At 38.0% G+C, this 15,355-nt stretch overlaps 1 protein-coding gene across 2 annotated transcripts in view; it reads right to left on the bottom strand.

Annotated features, from left to right (window-relative positions):
* Positions 1-15,355, bottom strand: part of USO1 (USO1 vesicle transport factor) — a 91,525-nt gene that overhangs the window by 23,765 nt on the left and 52,405 nt on the right. For both annotated transcript variants that reach the window (XM_028848504.2, XM_028848502.2), the window contains exons 9-12: positions 7,388-7,566; positions 3,831-3,971; positions 861-949; positions 305-459 (exon numbers count right to left, since the gene is read on the bottom strand). In XM_028848504.2, coding sequence (XP_028704337.1) covers positions 305-459; positions 861-949; positions 3,831-3,971; positions 7,388-7,566 — 564 coding nt within the window. The remainder of the gene's footprint in view (positions 1-304; positions 460-860; positions 950-3,830; positions 3,972-7,387; positions 7,567-15,355) is intronic.

Genomic DNA, 15,355 nt, shown 5'->3' on the forward strand with positions numbered 1-15,355 from the left:
AATGGGGTATTATGCCCACATAAAGATGAGTATTATTATCCCCCATAACTCAGTAAGGCTCAAGTTAAAAAGTTATACAGCAAAAGTTATATAGCAAAAGAGAAAATTCTACAATGCAAACTCTTGTCTGACTCCAAAGCCTGTTGTCTAAATTTACCTGCAGGCTTTAGAATTCAGGTGTTTTTTTTTTTTCACCTAAGCATGCAAAGTATTTTAGGCTAAAGCATAGAAAGATTGATTCAATTAAAAGTTTGAAAGACAATGATTTACTTTTTCAAATAAAAATTAGAACTAAATTATTTACCATCAATGGTAGAAGGTAAAAGTGTTGACACGATTTCTCCTTGTCCTTTTTGGTTTTTATACAAGAAACACTGGAAACAATAGAGAACAGCACAGCGCAAAACAAATGGCTGCCTTTCATTAACCATGGACATGAGAAGTACTACAATTGCCGGTCTGTTGCATTTAAAAAGAAAAGAACAAAATGAAACAATGCAACCCAAGTATACAAGTCAATAACTAGTCATTTTTGTGGACTGAAGAATCATAACCAGAACACCAGCAAGTTAAGTATTTCTATCTCTATTTCACAGAAAACTGTAGCTGACAGTGAAGTGACTGTTTGCTTAAGGCATACAGCTAGGATGTGAACGACATGATATCTGAATCTAAGTATCTAAATTCCAAAAACTACCAACTCTTTTAAAATTCCAATATCATTTATCTTGCAAGATAATTTCTAGTTTCAAAGCATACAACTACACTTCTTTAAAAAGAGTAAGATGTGTATATGAGATACATTAACAACCCAAAGTTTTTACTTCCTCAGAGTAATCTCAGTATTTCCCCTTCTCTACCTTGGTGGGTTTGAAGGTGCATTTACAGACGCAAAGTAGTCTTGGTTTACTTGGTAGCCTCGAATAACTTCTGATACAGTATTTATGGTCTGTTAAGGGGAAGAAAGAAGAAGAACATTTAGAGAAATTAAGCCAAGAAGGAAAATGTTTCCAAGAGAAAAAAATCTTATATTCCACTTTTTAAGGGCCAAAAGCACCAAAACATCAATGATAACGTTGTAATCTTGTAACACTTTCTCAAGGTAAAATTTTAAAGCATTAAGCATGGGTCTCCAATAAAACAACACCTGACATGCCTTTTAAATCTCAAAAACTATAATACTATTCTCTAGGAGATGAAATATCTATTTCTATAAACACAGAAAAAAGGTTTTAAAATAATCAGAGAACAAAGTTAAAAGATTAAAAAATTCAAGGATAAAGTTAAAAAATAAAAAGACTATTTCAAAACATGTTATAAAAGATAAATATATACCATTTTGTTAATTAAAAATTAATTTTTAAAAAGACAAATTACCCAGAAAGTCTACTAATAGAGTTGCAGAAAGAGAACAGAAAAGAGGTCAGGCACAGTGGCTCATGTGTGTAACCCCAGGACTCTGGGAGGCCCAGGTGGGTGGATCACTTGAGGTCAGGAGTTTGAGACCAGCCTGGCCAACATAGTGAAACCCCGTCTCTACTACAAATATAAAATTAGCTAGGCATGGTGGCACGTGCCTGTAATCCCCATTACTTGAGAGGCTAAGGCAGGAGAATTGTGTGAACCCGGGAGGTGGAGGTTGCAGTAAGCTGAGATAGTGCCATTGCACTCCAGTCTTGGTAAAAGGGCAAGACTCTGTCTCAAAACAACAACGACAATGACACCACCACCACTACAAAACAGAAAAGAGAAAATTATCAAGGAATGCCAAAAATACCCTCAGAACTGAAGGATGTATGTTTCCAGCTGAAAGTGCTCAGTGAATGATAAAAATAACTGGAGAGCAACGGAATAGGGAAATGGTCCACAGGAAAGCATATCATTAGTACATTTCAGAAAACCAAAAAAAAAAAAAAAGATCTCAAAAGTTTCTAGAGATAAAAAGATTACGTTAAAACAACAACAACAAAAAAAAACAGAGTAGGATTATAATGGCTTCAAGCTTCAAACTTCCTAACAGCAACACTGGAATGATGTTCTGAAAGTTTAGTATTAGTGATTTCCAACCCTGAATTCCCTATCTAGCCAAACATTAAATTCTGAAAGTAGAGGAATGACATTTTCAGACATGAAAGAGCCAAAAATAAAATAAATCCTTTTTGTTATTTATTCCTTTTTTTTTTTTTAAGAAAACTAAGAAAAATAATGGCCGGGTGCAGTGGCTCATGCCTGTAATCCCAGCACTTTGGGAGGTTGAGGTGGGCAGATCACTTGAGGTCAGGAGTTCGAGACCAGCCTGGCCAACATGGTGGAACCCCCCGCTCTACTGAAAATACAAAAAATTAGCTGGGCATGGTGGCAGGCCCCTGTAATCCCAGCTAGTTGGGAGGTTGAGGCAGAAGAATTGCTCAAACCCAGGAGGCGGAGGTTGCAGTGAGCCGAGATCATGCCGCTGCGCTCCAGCCTGGGCGACAAGAGCGAAATTCCATCTCAAAACAACAACAACAACAACAACAACAAAAGAAAATTAAGAAAAATAAAGTTAATGAACCAAGGGATAGAGGAAAAAGATATGTGATCTAGGCCAGGAGTATTGGCTCATGTCTGTAATCCTAACATTTTGTGAGGCCAAAATGTGTGGATCATTTGAGGTCAGGAGTTCAAGACCAGCTTGGCCAACATGGTGAGACTGTCTCTACTAAAATTACAAAAATTAGTCGGGCGTGGTGGCGGGCACCTGTAATCCCAGCTACTCAGGAGGCTGAGGTAGGAGAATCGCTTGAACCCCGGAAGGCGGAGGTTGCAGTGAGCTGAGTTCATGCCACTGTACTACAGCCTGGGCAACAGACTGACCCTCTGTACCAAAAATAAAAATAAAAAAAAAAAGGATCCAGATAACCAAGGAGTCTGTCAGGAGAGAAGTAAAGGAAATCCTAGGAGGATGGCAAAAGAAAGTCCCAGGACAAGAGACATGGGGCAGAATTAGAGCCCAGATTGGAGCAGGAGAATGGAAGGTCTGCAGGTGGCCTGCGGTGGGGAACGAAGTGTTAATATATGATTATTAAGCATATATACCTCTGCATATATAGAGTAACAGTAAAATGAAGAACACAATTTGACTCATGGATGAGAAAAATATATATTTAAAAAAGGATATAGGGCTCTATTTGGCTTAGCAGGAATGGTATCAATACAATTGTAAAAATATAAACCCCAACTATTGATTTAAATATAAATTCCATAAAATAATTATGGGGCAACATGAGGAAGTAAAGTGGGACTTACAGTAAGGACAAGTGAGGCTGAAGGCAGTCATTTTTGTTATAAAACTTTTATTATTTGTACTTTTGATATTGCACGTGTTAATTTGAGAAAAATTTTTTAAAAATGTAAACAAACTGAACTTTTCTTCTTCAAACTAACTTCTTTCTCTTATAGGTAAGCAACAGAAAATGCCACACAGGGGAAAAGAATTTACTATTCAATGAATCTACCGGTTGAATAAGACTAAGTCACATGGTTCTCAAAATCAAAATGTAAATCATACTGTGCACTCCTGTTGAATGTAATAAAATTAATGAGAAATCTTTGTAGATGGATCTGCAAAACTTTAACATTATTATTTATGGACTATAAAACTTGAGGGATGAGTATATCTTTTGGAATCAATACTTTTATCATTATGTGAATTATATTTTAGTAAGATCATTAAAAATTTTAACCTAAAAAATGGTTAACTATTACAGTTTTTCCCTCAGCAAATATCTAATTCTTCCTAGGATTCAGGATTTCAACTTCCACAGAGTTAGCTTTGACTTCATTTGCTTTACCTCAGTCAGGATATCAGCAGGAACCCCAGTAGCCATTAGGATAGTACAAAGCTGCTGCAATAACCCACACTGGAACATAGCCTTCTGGCAGCTACTGGTAGCACCAGGAGGGTTGGTGGGAGATACCAGTACACGAACAAGCTGTGAAAGAAAGAGAAAACAAAATTTGTCTCTTAAAGATTTGAAAAGGCTTGAGGCAAATCTGATCTATGTGAACAAGAAACTCTGCATGAAGTATTCCCTTAGCTGCTCAGCCACATTTAAGTGCTCTTTCTTTTGAGCTCCTATGGCAATAGTTCTGTGACAGTAATACTGCATTATGCCTCTTACTTAAGGTTGTCTCCTTCAGGTGACTGTGAATTCCCAGAGAGAAACTGCCTTGGTCATTTTTGTTTCCCAAACACAGTACTTGTAACAGTACATATTCAATAAGTAAATGGATGAATAAGTTACAGAGTGGCAGATTTCTTATCAAAGTTAATAATAAACTACCTAATAAGACAGCAGATCTGAAAAGAGAATGACCTGACGGGTGATAAATTTCCCCTCAACTGGAAGTATTTAAAGAGAGGCTAAAACCAACAACTGGAGAGATGGTAAAAGATTCATGTATTAGGCATGGGGTGGGCTGCACTGATTGCTAATGCCAATTAAATTCCTATGATTCTATGATTACTTGGACTGTAAACTTAAAATTTCAGAAACATGAAAAAAAGTTATCTCAAATAACCAACACAGTTACGTCTCCAAATTAAAATATTTTATAACTAAAAAACTTTTCAAAAGATGTTTTCTTTAAATTTAGTCTGCAAAATTTGAATTAAAACTCTGCAAGCAGATCAATTTGTGTTTTCAGTGGCTCAGAACACAATCATGATAACTGTGAAGATGAATAGTTCCAATACAGAATGTGTATGTCCAAACAGGAAAACAATGATGCATTTTTATTTGGTGTATGATAGAGAACTTAAAATATAAGCAACTCTAAATAAAGTTATACATAAAGTATTCCAACAGGTTCTAACAGAATAGCAGAAGATAACTCCTGGCCTGTAAAGTCATGAGTGAATCTGCTATTCAGTATTGCAGGTGGAGAATATATTAAAATGAATTAAACTCAGTTCCTTTGCTTTGGAGTTTATGGTCTTCACGACAAGTGTAAGAAAGAAAAGCTTTACTAAGCTACAGAAAGCCAGTTTATTCACTTTTGAAAAGTAAAGAATTCTTAAAAGAATCAATTTGTTATATAATGAGAATACTGTAATTTTCTGTTTACATGCTGTACTCTAATAATTTTTTGGTATTTTTTTTTTTCTGAGATAGGGTCTCATTCTGTTGCCCAGGCTGGAGTGCAGTGGCATGATTATAGTTCAATGCAGCCTCAACCTCCTGGGCTTAAGTGATCCTGCCCCTCAGCCTCCTGAGTAGTTGGGACAATGGGTGGACACCACCACACCGGGCTGATAAAGACCATGTTGCCCAGGCTGGTCTCAAACTCCTGAGCTCAAGTGACCCCCACCTGCCTTGGGCTCCCCAAGTGCTGGAATCACAGGTGTGAGTCACCACACCTAACCTACTTTACTTTTTAAACAGTGACACTTCCTTCAGAATAATTCTTTACATAGTACTCTAAACCATAAAACATGTTTAGCTTTCTCAAACAATTTAACTTTTCACTGTTTGATATGAAATACATGCTTTTGTACATCATCAGATTCTCTCACCCTATTTTTTTTTTTTTTTTTTTGAGACGGAGTCTCACACTGTTCCCTGGGCTGGAGTGAAGTGGCGCAATCTCGGTTCACTGCAACCTCCACCTCCCAGGTTCAAGTGATTCTCCTGCCTCAGCCTCCCAAATAGCTGGGGTTACAGGCGCCTGCCACCATGATCAGCTAATTATTTTTATTTTTAGTAGAGACGGGGTTTCACTATGTTGGCCAGACTGGTCTTGAACACCTGACCTCGTGATCCACCCGCCTCAGCCTCCCAAAGTGCTGGGATTACAGGCGTGAGCCACCGTGCCCGGCTCTCTCACCCTCTCTAATCACATTTTGGAAATTACTTTTCTGGAGGTATTTCCTTATTTAAGAAAGCAGTGTAGGCTGGGCATGTGGCTCACACCTATAACAGCAGCACTTTGGATGGCTGAGGCAGGAAAATTGCTTGAGCTCAGGAATTCCTGACTAGCCTGGCAATATACTGAGACCTTATGTCTACTAAAAATTAAAAATCCAGTCAGGAGTGGTGGCTTGCGCCTGTAGTCCCAGTTACTCAGGATGTTGAGGTGGAGGGATTTCTTGAGCCAGGGAGGTTGAGGCTGTAATGAGCTGTGAGGATACCACTGCACTCAGCCTAGGCAACTAAGTGAGAACCTGTCTCTTAAACAAAACAAAACAAAGCAGTGTTGAACAAAGCTATCAAGCTTACCACTTGGTGACACTGGTTCTAAAACATTAAAAAACTATTAACTTCTTGAAATGTATAATACCAACAACTGAAAACGGAAATGATAAGCTGGGAGTACAAATAGACTCTGTGACTAAGTTCTCCTGTAAAACACTTTTCTAACAGTTTTTAGGCATATTCTAACTAGGGTAACTGCATAATTTATAATGCAAACGAGGACACTTTTGAAGTGAAAGAGGACGCCATTAGTAATTACAAAACGAATACCGTACTGGCAAACTGGGGCACAGATTACCCTAATTATCAATCAGTCCTATGCAGGCAACTTCCATGGCATGGGACAACATTCAGACTCTAATTACTAGAGGAGCTAACCATCTAGTTAGGTCCAAAACTTCCGAGAGACACAGGTGTAATTCAGAGACATTCAAAGGCCCACAAGAATTATGAGTTCATAAGTGAGGAGACTAGTATAAATTTAAGAGTTTGGAGAAGGAGGATTCAATAAAGGAGTAAGTAACTTCAAAGAACTTCAAAATTTTCTCTGATGAGGAAAAAATTTGGGATCCTACTGTCCTCACTTTTATTATTACCACTAAGCTTTCACCATAGAGCATCAATAAATCACAGGTGGTCTGTCAATTTAACATGTATTGGACTTAAAACGCAAACTATCATCTTTGAGGGCAGGACATGATCATTCATTTCCTAGTATCCAGTGCCTGGCTCTCAGTAAATGCTTACTGAATGAATTTATTTGAACTTAATATTTTGAATATTAAAATTTATCCTATCAGAGCCCTAAATGAAGAAAGCAGGTTTTTAAAAATTCAAATCAACAATCTAACCTATTATTCCCTAATGTAAAATCCATCAGGAAACTGTATGTCTGAATTTGCTTTAAAATCATACAGCAAAGAGAGGAATAAACGATGAAACAAAATTGCCAGATGTTAATAACCGTCAAAGCTAAGTAATGGGTAGGCAGAATCTCTAGCTGGAGGATAATTGCAAATTTCCATATTAAAGTGTTTTTAAGTCAACCTGAAACCCATCAAATATTCTGGATTTATCAAATACAAGCAATTTTCTTCTCTTTGTAAATATCACTGTCAAAATTCTTACCACATTTATGTCTAAGGATAGTATACCTGTAGCATTAGATGTAGATTGGTCACTTTCTGTGCAGACCAGCCAGAATTTTCATCTCCAACTTCAAACCAAGGTTTCATACGTTGAATATATGAGCCTTCTTTAAAAAAATTTTGATTGGAGTTGTTGTTTTTTAACAAGTTTTGGAGCAAAATCAAACAATCTTCAACTACTATACCTGGGGAAATAATGTAACACACAAGTGTTAAGGCTGATAAACCCTGACGCAAAACTCTCAAACATTTTTAAAAAGATAAATCTCCATGCTCAGCATCTCTTCAATATGGCGAGACAGATAGATAGTCTGTTCTGACACCTGATGGCCACAGGCCATAATCTGCATGCTCTTTCTCAGGTACCCTAAAGATCTCTTGACTTCTACGTCAAGTACCCAGTTGCCTTAGTAACTCATCGTTTATCTTTAAATCCCAGCTTAAACATCATTTCTTCAGCAGTGATTACCAAGACTACAGGAATAGGTTAGTGTCACGAGTTACATGCTCTTACAGTAGCCTACTCCTTTTATTATTAGGTAGTGTTTGTCTTCTCCACTAGATTATAATTCACAAACACTTATAAACAGCCTACTTACTTCTCTATCTTTAGCAGAGACAGAGACATGGTATCATGTATATACACAGTACTTAACTATTAAACATTTGTTGAATGAATCAACCGTATCTTATCTGATTTCTAAGAAGCTCTTAACATTGTCTCTTCCTTGAAACTTCCCTTGGCTTCTAAAACATTACTCTTTCCTGATTTTCCTTACAGCTCTGCAGGTTCTCAATCTTTCATTGTTTCTCTCCTCCATGGTTTTATCCTTTTTCTTCTTTGTTTACAGCATATACTCTCCAGGGCAGTTTCATCCACACTACAGCTTTCACTATTATCACAGTGAAAACTCTCCAATTGATCTCTACTTTACCAAGTATTATAATAGATTAACGAATGACCTCCATTTCTCCTGATAAACATATTGACTGATGCTGGACGCTGTAAGTAACGACGAGTAAGTTCATCTGGTACATCAACACTTTTACTCCTAATGGTTGAGCTATATGTTGACAAAAATCAATTATTTTTTAAAAAAAAGACTCATTTTTTTAGAGCAGTTTTAGGCTTATAGAAAAACTAAGTACAAATGGAGTTTCTCTACACAGACATCTACTTATTGGTTCTAGACTTCTGCAATAAAGCAAGTATCACAATAAAGTGAGTCCCACAAATTTTTTGGTTTCTTAGGGTATACAAAAGTTATGTTTACACTATAATGTAATTTATTAAGTGTGCAATAGCATTATGTCCAAAGAATGTACATACCTTAATTTAAAAATATTTCATTGCTAAAAAATGCTAATGACCACCTGAGCCTTCAGTGAGTCATTTTACTCCCAGTAGGAATTCTTTCAAAATTGGAGTCAATTTTCTCAAACCCTGACACTGCTTTATCAACTAAGCTGATGTAATATTCTAAATCCTTTGTTGTCATTTCACCAATGTTCACAGCATCTTCACCACTTTCTTTGCTTATCCATAAGTAATAACCTCTCATCTGTTAAAGTTTGATCACGAGATTGCAAAAATTCAATCACATTTTCAGGCTCCACTTCTAATTCTCTTGTTATTCCTTATCTTCAGTTGGTTCCTCCACTAAAGTCTTTAACCCCTCCAAGTCATCCATGACGGTTGTTGGAGTCAACTTCTTCCAAACTCTTGACTTCCCACGAATTACAAATGTTCTTAATGGTATCTAGAATGGTAAATCCTTTCCAGAAGGTTTTCAATTTACTTTGCCCAGATGCATCAGAGAAATCACTGTCTATGGCAGCTATAGCCTTATGAAATGTATTTCTTAAATATTAAGACTTGAAAGTCAAAATTGCTGGGTGCAGTGGCTCATGCCTATAATCCCAGCACTTTGGGAGGCTGAGGTGGATATATCAGTTGAGGTCAGGAGTTCGAGGCCAGCCTGGCCAACGTGGTGAAACCCTGTCTCTACTAAATTACAAAAATTAGCTGGGCATGGTGGTGCATGCCTGTAATCCCAGCTACTCACAAGGCTGAGGAACGAGAATTGCATGAGCCAAGATTGTACCAGTGCACTCCAGCCTGGGGGACAGAGTAAGACTCCATCTCAAAAAAAAAAAAAAAAAAAAAAAAAAAAAAAAAAAAGGAAGTCAAAATTTCTCCTTGATCCAGGGGCTGCAAAATGCATGTTGTGTTAACAGCATGAAAAAAATATTATTGGCCGGGCACAGTGTCTCACATCTGTAATCCCAGCACTTTGGGAGGCCATGCAGGCGAATCACAAGGTCAGGAGTTCGAGACCAGCCTGGCCAACATAGTGACACCCCATCTCTACTAAAAAAAAAATACAAAAAATTAGCCGGGCACAGTATTGGGTGCCTGTAATGTTAGCTATTCAGGAGGCTAAGGCAGGAGAATCACTTGAACCTAGGAGGCAGAGGTTGCAGTGAGCCGAGATTGCACCACTGCACACCAGTCCAGGTGACAGTGCGAGACATCTCAAAAAAAAGAAAACAGTATTATTCTCTTTGTACATCTCCATCAGAGCTCTTGGGTGATCAGGTGCATTGTCAATGAGAAGTAATATTTTGAAAATCTTTTTTTTTTAAAGCACTGGGCTTAGGAAAAAAATGCTCTTAAATAGATGTGTAAGAGATGTGTGTTCAGTAAATGTGTGTTCAGTAAATCATGCTCTTACATAGATGCGCTGTCTTCCAGGCTTTGTTGTCCATTTATAGAGCGCAGGCAGAGTAGATTTAGTATATTTAAGGGTCCTAGGATTTTCAGAATGGTAAGTGAGCGCTGGCTTCGACTTAAAGTCAACAGCTGCACTAGCTCTTAACAAGAAAGTCAGCTTGTCCTTTGAAGCTCTGAAGCCCGGAGGTGACTTCTCTCCAGATACAAAAGTTCTAGATGGCATCTTCTTCCAATAGAAGGCTGTTTTGTCTACACTGAAAATTTAGCATAATTCATCAATTATCTTAACTAAATCTTCTGGATAAACTTGCTGAAGTTTCTACATCAGCACTTGCTGCTTTGCCTCATACTTTTGTTAGGGAGACAGCTTCTTTCCTTAAATCTCATGCAGCAACATCTGCTAGTTTCATGCTTGTTAATACAACATCCGTTCTTCCAACTTTCCTTGTGCAGCTTGTTCACCTCTCTCAGTCTACAAAGAATTGAAGAGTCAGGGTGTCACTCTGGATTAGGCTTGGCTTAATGAAGTGTTGTGGCTGGTTTCATTTTCAATCTGGACTACTAAAACTTTCTCTATATCAGCAATAAGCCTGTTTTGCTTTCTAATTATTCATGTGTTCACTGGAGTAGAACTTTTTATTTTCTTCAAGAATGTTTCCTTTGCATTCACAACTTGGCAATTTGGTGCAAAAGGTCTAGCTTCTGGCCTCAGGTTTTAACATGCCCTCCTCTGTATCTTCAGCAGAGAAAGCTTAATCATTTCTAGCTTTTGATTAAAAGTGAGAGATATACAACTCTTCTTTCACTTCAAAACTTAGAGGCCACTGTAGGGTTATTAATTTGCCTGATTTCAATATTGTTATGTCTTAGGGAATAGGGAGGCCGGTGGCGGGGGGTGGGGCGGGGGGTAGAGAGGGAGAGAGAGAAAGGATGGGCCAGTCTGTGGAGCTGTCAGAATGCATATAACATTTTTGCTTAAGTTTGCCCTCTTATATGGGCACTGTTTGTGGTACCCCAAAACAATTACAATAGTAAATCAAAAATCACTGATCACATCACCGTAACAGATATAATAATGCAACGTTTGAAATATTAATTGTAACAGAGACATGAAGTGAGGGCGTGCTGTTGGATAAATGGAGTCAACAGACTTATTCAATGCAGGGTTGACACAAGCCTTCAGTTGGTAAAAAATATACTCCCCGGGAAATGCAATGAGACAATGTATGCCTGTACTTTCCAGTTCCCCCATCATTAATATATTGCATTAATACGGTACATTTCTTACAATTCATAAATATTAATACACTATTATTAAATTCCACAGTTTACATTAAGGTTCACTCTCTGTGCTATAAAGTTCTATGGGTTTTAACAAAAGTATAATCTCTTGTCTCCACCATTACAGTATCATACAGAATAGTTTCATGGCCCTAAAAAAATAACCTGAGCTTCACCTATTCATCCCTTCCTTCCTCTATCCCCAAATCCCTGGCAACCACGGATCTAAATATTTATGGTCCACATAGTCTTGCCTTTTCCAGAATGTCACATACAGCCGACTCTTGAACAGCTGGGTTTGAACTGTATGGGTCCACTTATATGTATGTTTTCTTCCTCTCTGCCATCCCTGAAACAGCAAGACTAATCCTTCCTTTTGTTCCTCAGCTTACTCAACATAAAGATGACAAGGATGAAGACCTTTATGATAATCCACTTTACTTAATGAACAGCAAATACATTTTCTCTTCCCTCTGATTTTAATGTTTTCTTTTTTCTACCTTATTTTACTGTAAGAAGAGTATATAATACATACAACATGCAAAATGTATTACTTGACTGCTTATGTTATTGGTAAGGCTTCTGGTAAACATAGTCTATTAGTGGTTAAGTTTTGGAGGAGCCAAAAGTTAAAAGCAGATTTTCAACTGTCTGGGGCATTGGTGTCCCTAAACCTTAAGTTATTCAAGGGTCAACTATAGTTGGAATAATACATCATGTAGCTTTTTCAGACTGGTTTATTTTACTTAGCAATGTGCCTTTATGCTTCCTTTATGTCCTTTCATGGTTTGATAACCCTTTTCTTTTCATTGCTAAATAACATTCCATTATATGGATGTAGTACGGTTTATCTATCCATTCAATTCCTGAAGGACATCTTGGTTGCTTCCAAATCTTGGCAATTACGAACAAAGGTGCTGTAATATTAATGTGCAGGTTTTTGTGTGAACATGTCTTTTTTTTTTTTTTTTTTTTGAGGCAGAGTCTTGCTCTGTCGCCCAGGCTGGAGTGCAGTGACCGGATCTCGGCTCACTGCAAGCTCCACCTCCCGGGTTTATGCCATTCTCCTGCCTCAGCCTCCCGAGTAGCTGGGACTACAGGCGCCCGCCACCTCGCCCGGCTAGTTTTTTGTATTTTTTAGTAGAGACGGGGTTTCACCGTGTTAGCCAGGATGGTCTTGATCTCCTGACCTCGTGATTCACCCGCCTCGGCCTCCCAAAGTGCTGGGATTACAGGCTTGAGCCACCGCGCCCGGCCTTGTGTGAATATGTCTTAAACCAATTTGGGTAAATACCAAAGAGTGTGATTGTTGAGTCGTAAGACTATGCTTAGCTTTGTGAGAAACCACTAAAGTGTTTTCTAAAGTAGCTGTACCATTTTGCATTCCTATCAGCAACAAATGTGTTTTTGTTGTTCCACATCTTCGCCATCATTTGGTGTTGTCAATGTTTTCTTTAGTTTTCCTCATTCTAAAAGGTATGTAGGGATATCTCATTGTTTTAATTTGCAGTTCCCTAGTGACATATAATGTTGAGCATCTTTTCATATGGTCATTTGCCATGTGTGTATCGTTTTGGTGAGATGTCTGTTCAGATCGTTTGCCTATCTTTAAATGGGGTTATTTTCTTATTTTTCAGTTTTAACAGTTCTAAATATATTTTAGATACAAGTCCCTTTTCAAACATGTGTTTTGCAAATATTTTCTTCCAGTATGTGAAGTGTCTTTTCATTCTCTCAACAGAATCTTTTGCAGGACACAAGTTTTCAGCTTTAATGAAGTCTCATCTATCAATTTTTTTTCTATGGATCACACTTTTGGTATTGTATCTAAGAATCAATTGTTTCATTCACAAACCTAACATGCTATTTGCACTGGTTATTAATTAAATACTATATAAAACTACCAAAATATGTGTGAAAACAGTTATTTTTCTGAAAATTAAATTTAAGTCTTTGGCAAAACTCAATGAAAGGAAGTCACTAAAAATACAGCTGTTAAATATGGATAATACAATTCTAAAAGATAGAGAAGTAATTTTAAAAACCCAGAAATATCCTGCAATCTATTTTAAAGAAATCAAAATGCAAATCCTACATGATATATTATAGGTGTGATGTATGCAAGGAAGATGATGAAAAACTTGAATCAGCATACTCATATTCAAAGTAGTAGTTCTGGCCCTATTCCAAAGACGAGTACATAAATATACACCTTTATTTTATTACATTTAACTTTAACATGCTTAAGGTGCACATTTTAAATGCTTTTAAAGAATTCCTGATTTAACCAGACCTAATCTCTCCAGATTAGAGGCTTCCTTACCTCCTATTGATGAACCACGGGGCTCCTCATCTTATGAGGAGGAACCACTCTATCTGCCTCTTAGGGAGGACCATAAATATCTATTAAATTATTGTCTGCCATTAGGACCATCGGAAGGCTTTGAAGGAATAAGCATGTCAAAAGCCCTCACTACAACTAGCAGGCCTTCTTTCCAGCGTGCATCTTAGTGAACCCTAGAGCGTTAATGGCCACTAATCACTCACAAAGAGCCACTGAGACTTGTCTTAGCAATTAGGAAAACTTAGCAAATTCTACCTTTCCTTAAACCCCTATTTTCTTCAATTGCCTCCAAAAATGTACACCTCCCTGGTCATCTCTGCTTTCCCAGTTTTTCATTTACAATAGTTTGCATTTCCCCTCTCCCATTTAATCTCCTTTCATACCCTTTCATGATGCCATTGCTAACTCTCAGATATTGGTTAATAAAACACGCTATAACCTCAATTATATCTTGAAATGCTCCTTTTCTTTAAAGAATCTGCTTTATCTTCCAATGTTCTCAAGTGAAAGTAATTCATGTTCTCAATCCCATGTACCTTAGAGTCAGTATGTTGAATCTATGACCCTCCCAGCCCAGTATACTTTCAAGAGACCACAGTTCCTCTACTCTCATAAAATACTCCTGTTCCCTCGAGGCTTGGCTATATGGCTGTACCATCTCTTATTACTTCTCATTACAGATATGTAACAAATTCATAGTCACCATCCTTTGGCCACAGAAAACATCACTGGCATCTTGCTCAAAGTCTTCTTTCTCTAAGCTCTGCTGTCATACTTAATTTTAATTTCAACAGCAACCTGTCTAATACCTAGACCACTCAGTTTTTTTTGCCTCATCTTTGGCGATAATCCTCTCTTACTAAAACCTATTTTTGCCGGGCGCGGTGGCTCACGCCTGTAATCCCAGCACTTTGGGAGGCCAAGGCGGGCGGATCACGAGGTCGGGAGATCGAGACCATCCTGGCTAACACGGTGAAACCCCATCTCTACTAAAAACACAAAAAATTAGCCGGGCGTGGTGGTGTGCGCCTGTAGTCCCAGCTACTTGGAGGCTGAGGCAAGAGAATGGCGTGAACCCAGGAGGCGGAGCTTGCAGTGAGCCGAGATGGTGCCACTGCACTCCAGCCTGGGCGACAAAGTGAGACTCCGTCTCAAAAAAAAAAAAAAAAAACCCTATTTTTGTGGCGCAAGTATTTTCAACACATTTTTTTCTATGGCTTCCTTGAATCTTAGTCCATCAACCAGATGCCTTTCTTCCTACTTTTAGAAACCCCCTTCTGTTTTTATTTCCTTCCCTATCTAGCTTAGATTATAGAGATCTTCATTTCTTCCACTCTACAGGAGTGGAATATACTCTGTTCTCTTGTCTCACTGTCTTTTCATAGCACCTTCCCAGAAAAGGCCCAACCCTGTGAAAAACTATGAGTTTTGTTTCTATATTTGTACCTAGGCAGCTGAGTGCTGCTAGGGGAGAAAATAAATTACATACTCAAGTAGTTTGTGCTGTTGTAAAATCATGGTGAATACCCTTAATGGGGCCCTTATCCCCCGCTTTGTCTTTTTTGAGGCAGAGTCTCATTCTGTTACCCAGGCTGGAGTACAGTGGTGCGATCTC

This window comes from Macaca mulatta, chromosome 5, assembly GCF_049350105.2.
Source record: "Macaca mulatta isolate MMU2019108-1 chromosome 5, T2T-MMU8v2.0, whole genome shotgun sequence".
Classification (NCBI taxonomy): Eukaryota; Metazoa; Chordata; class Mammalia; order Primates; family Cercopithecidae; genus Macaca; species Macaca mulatta.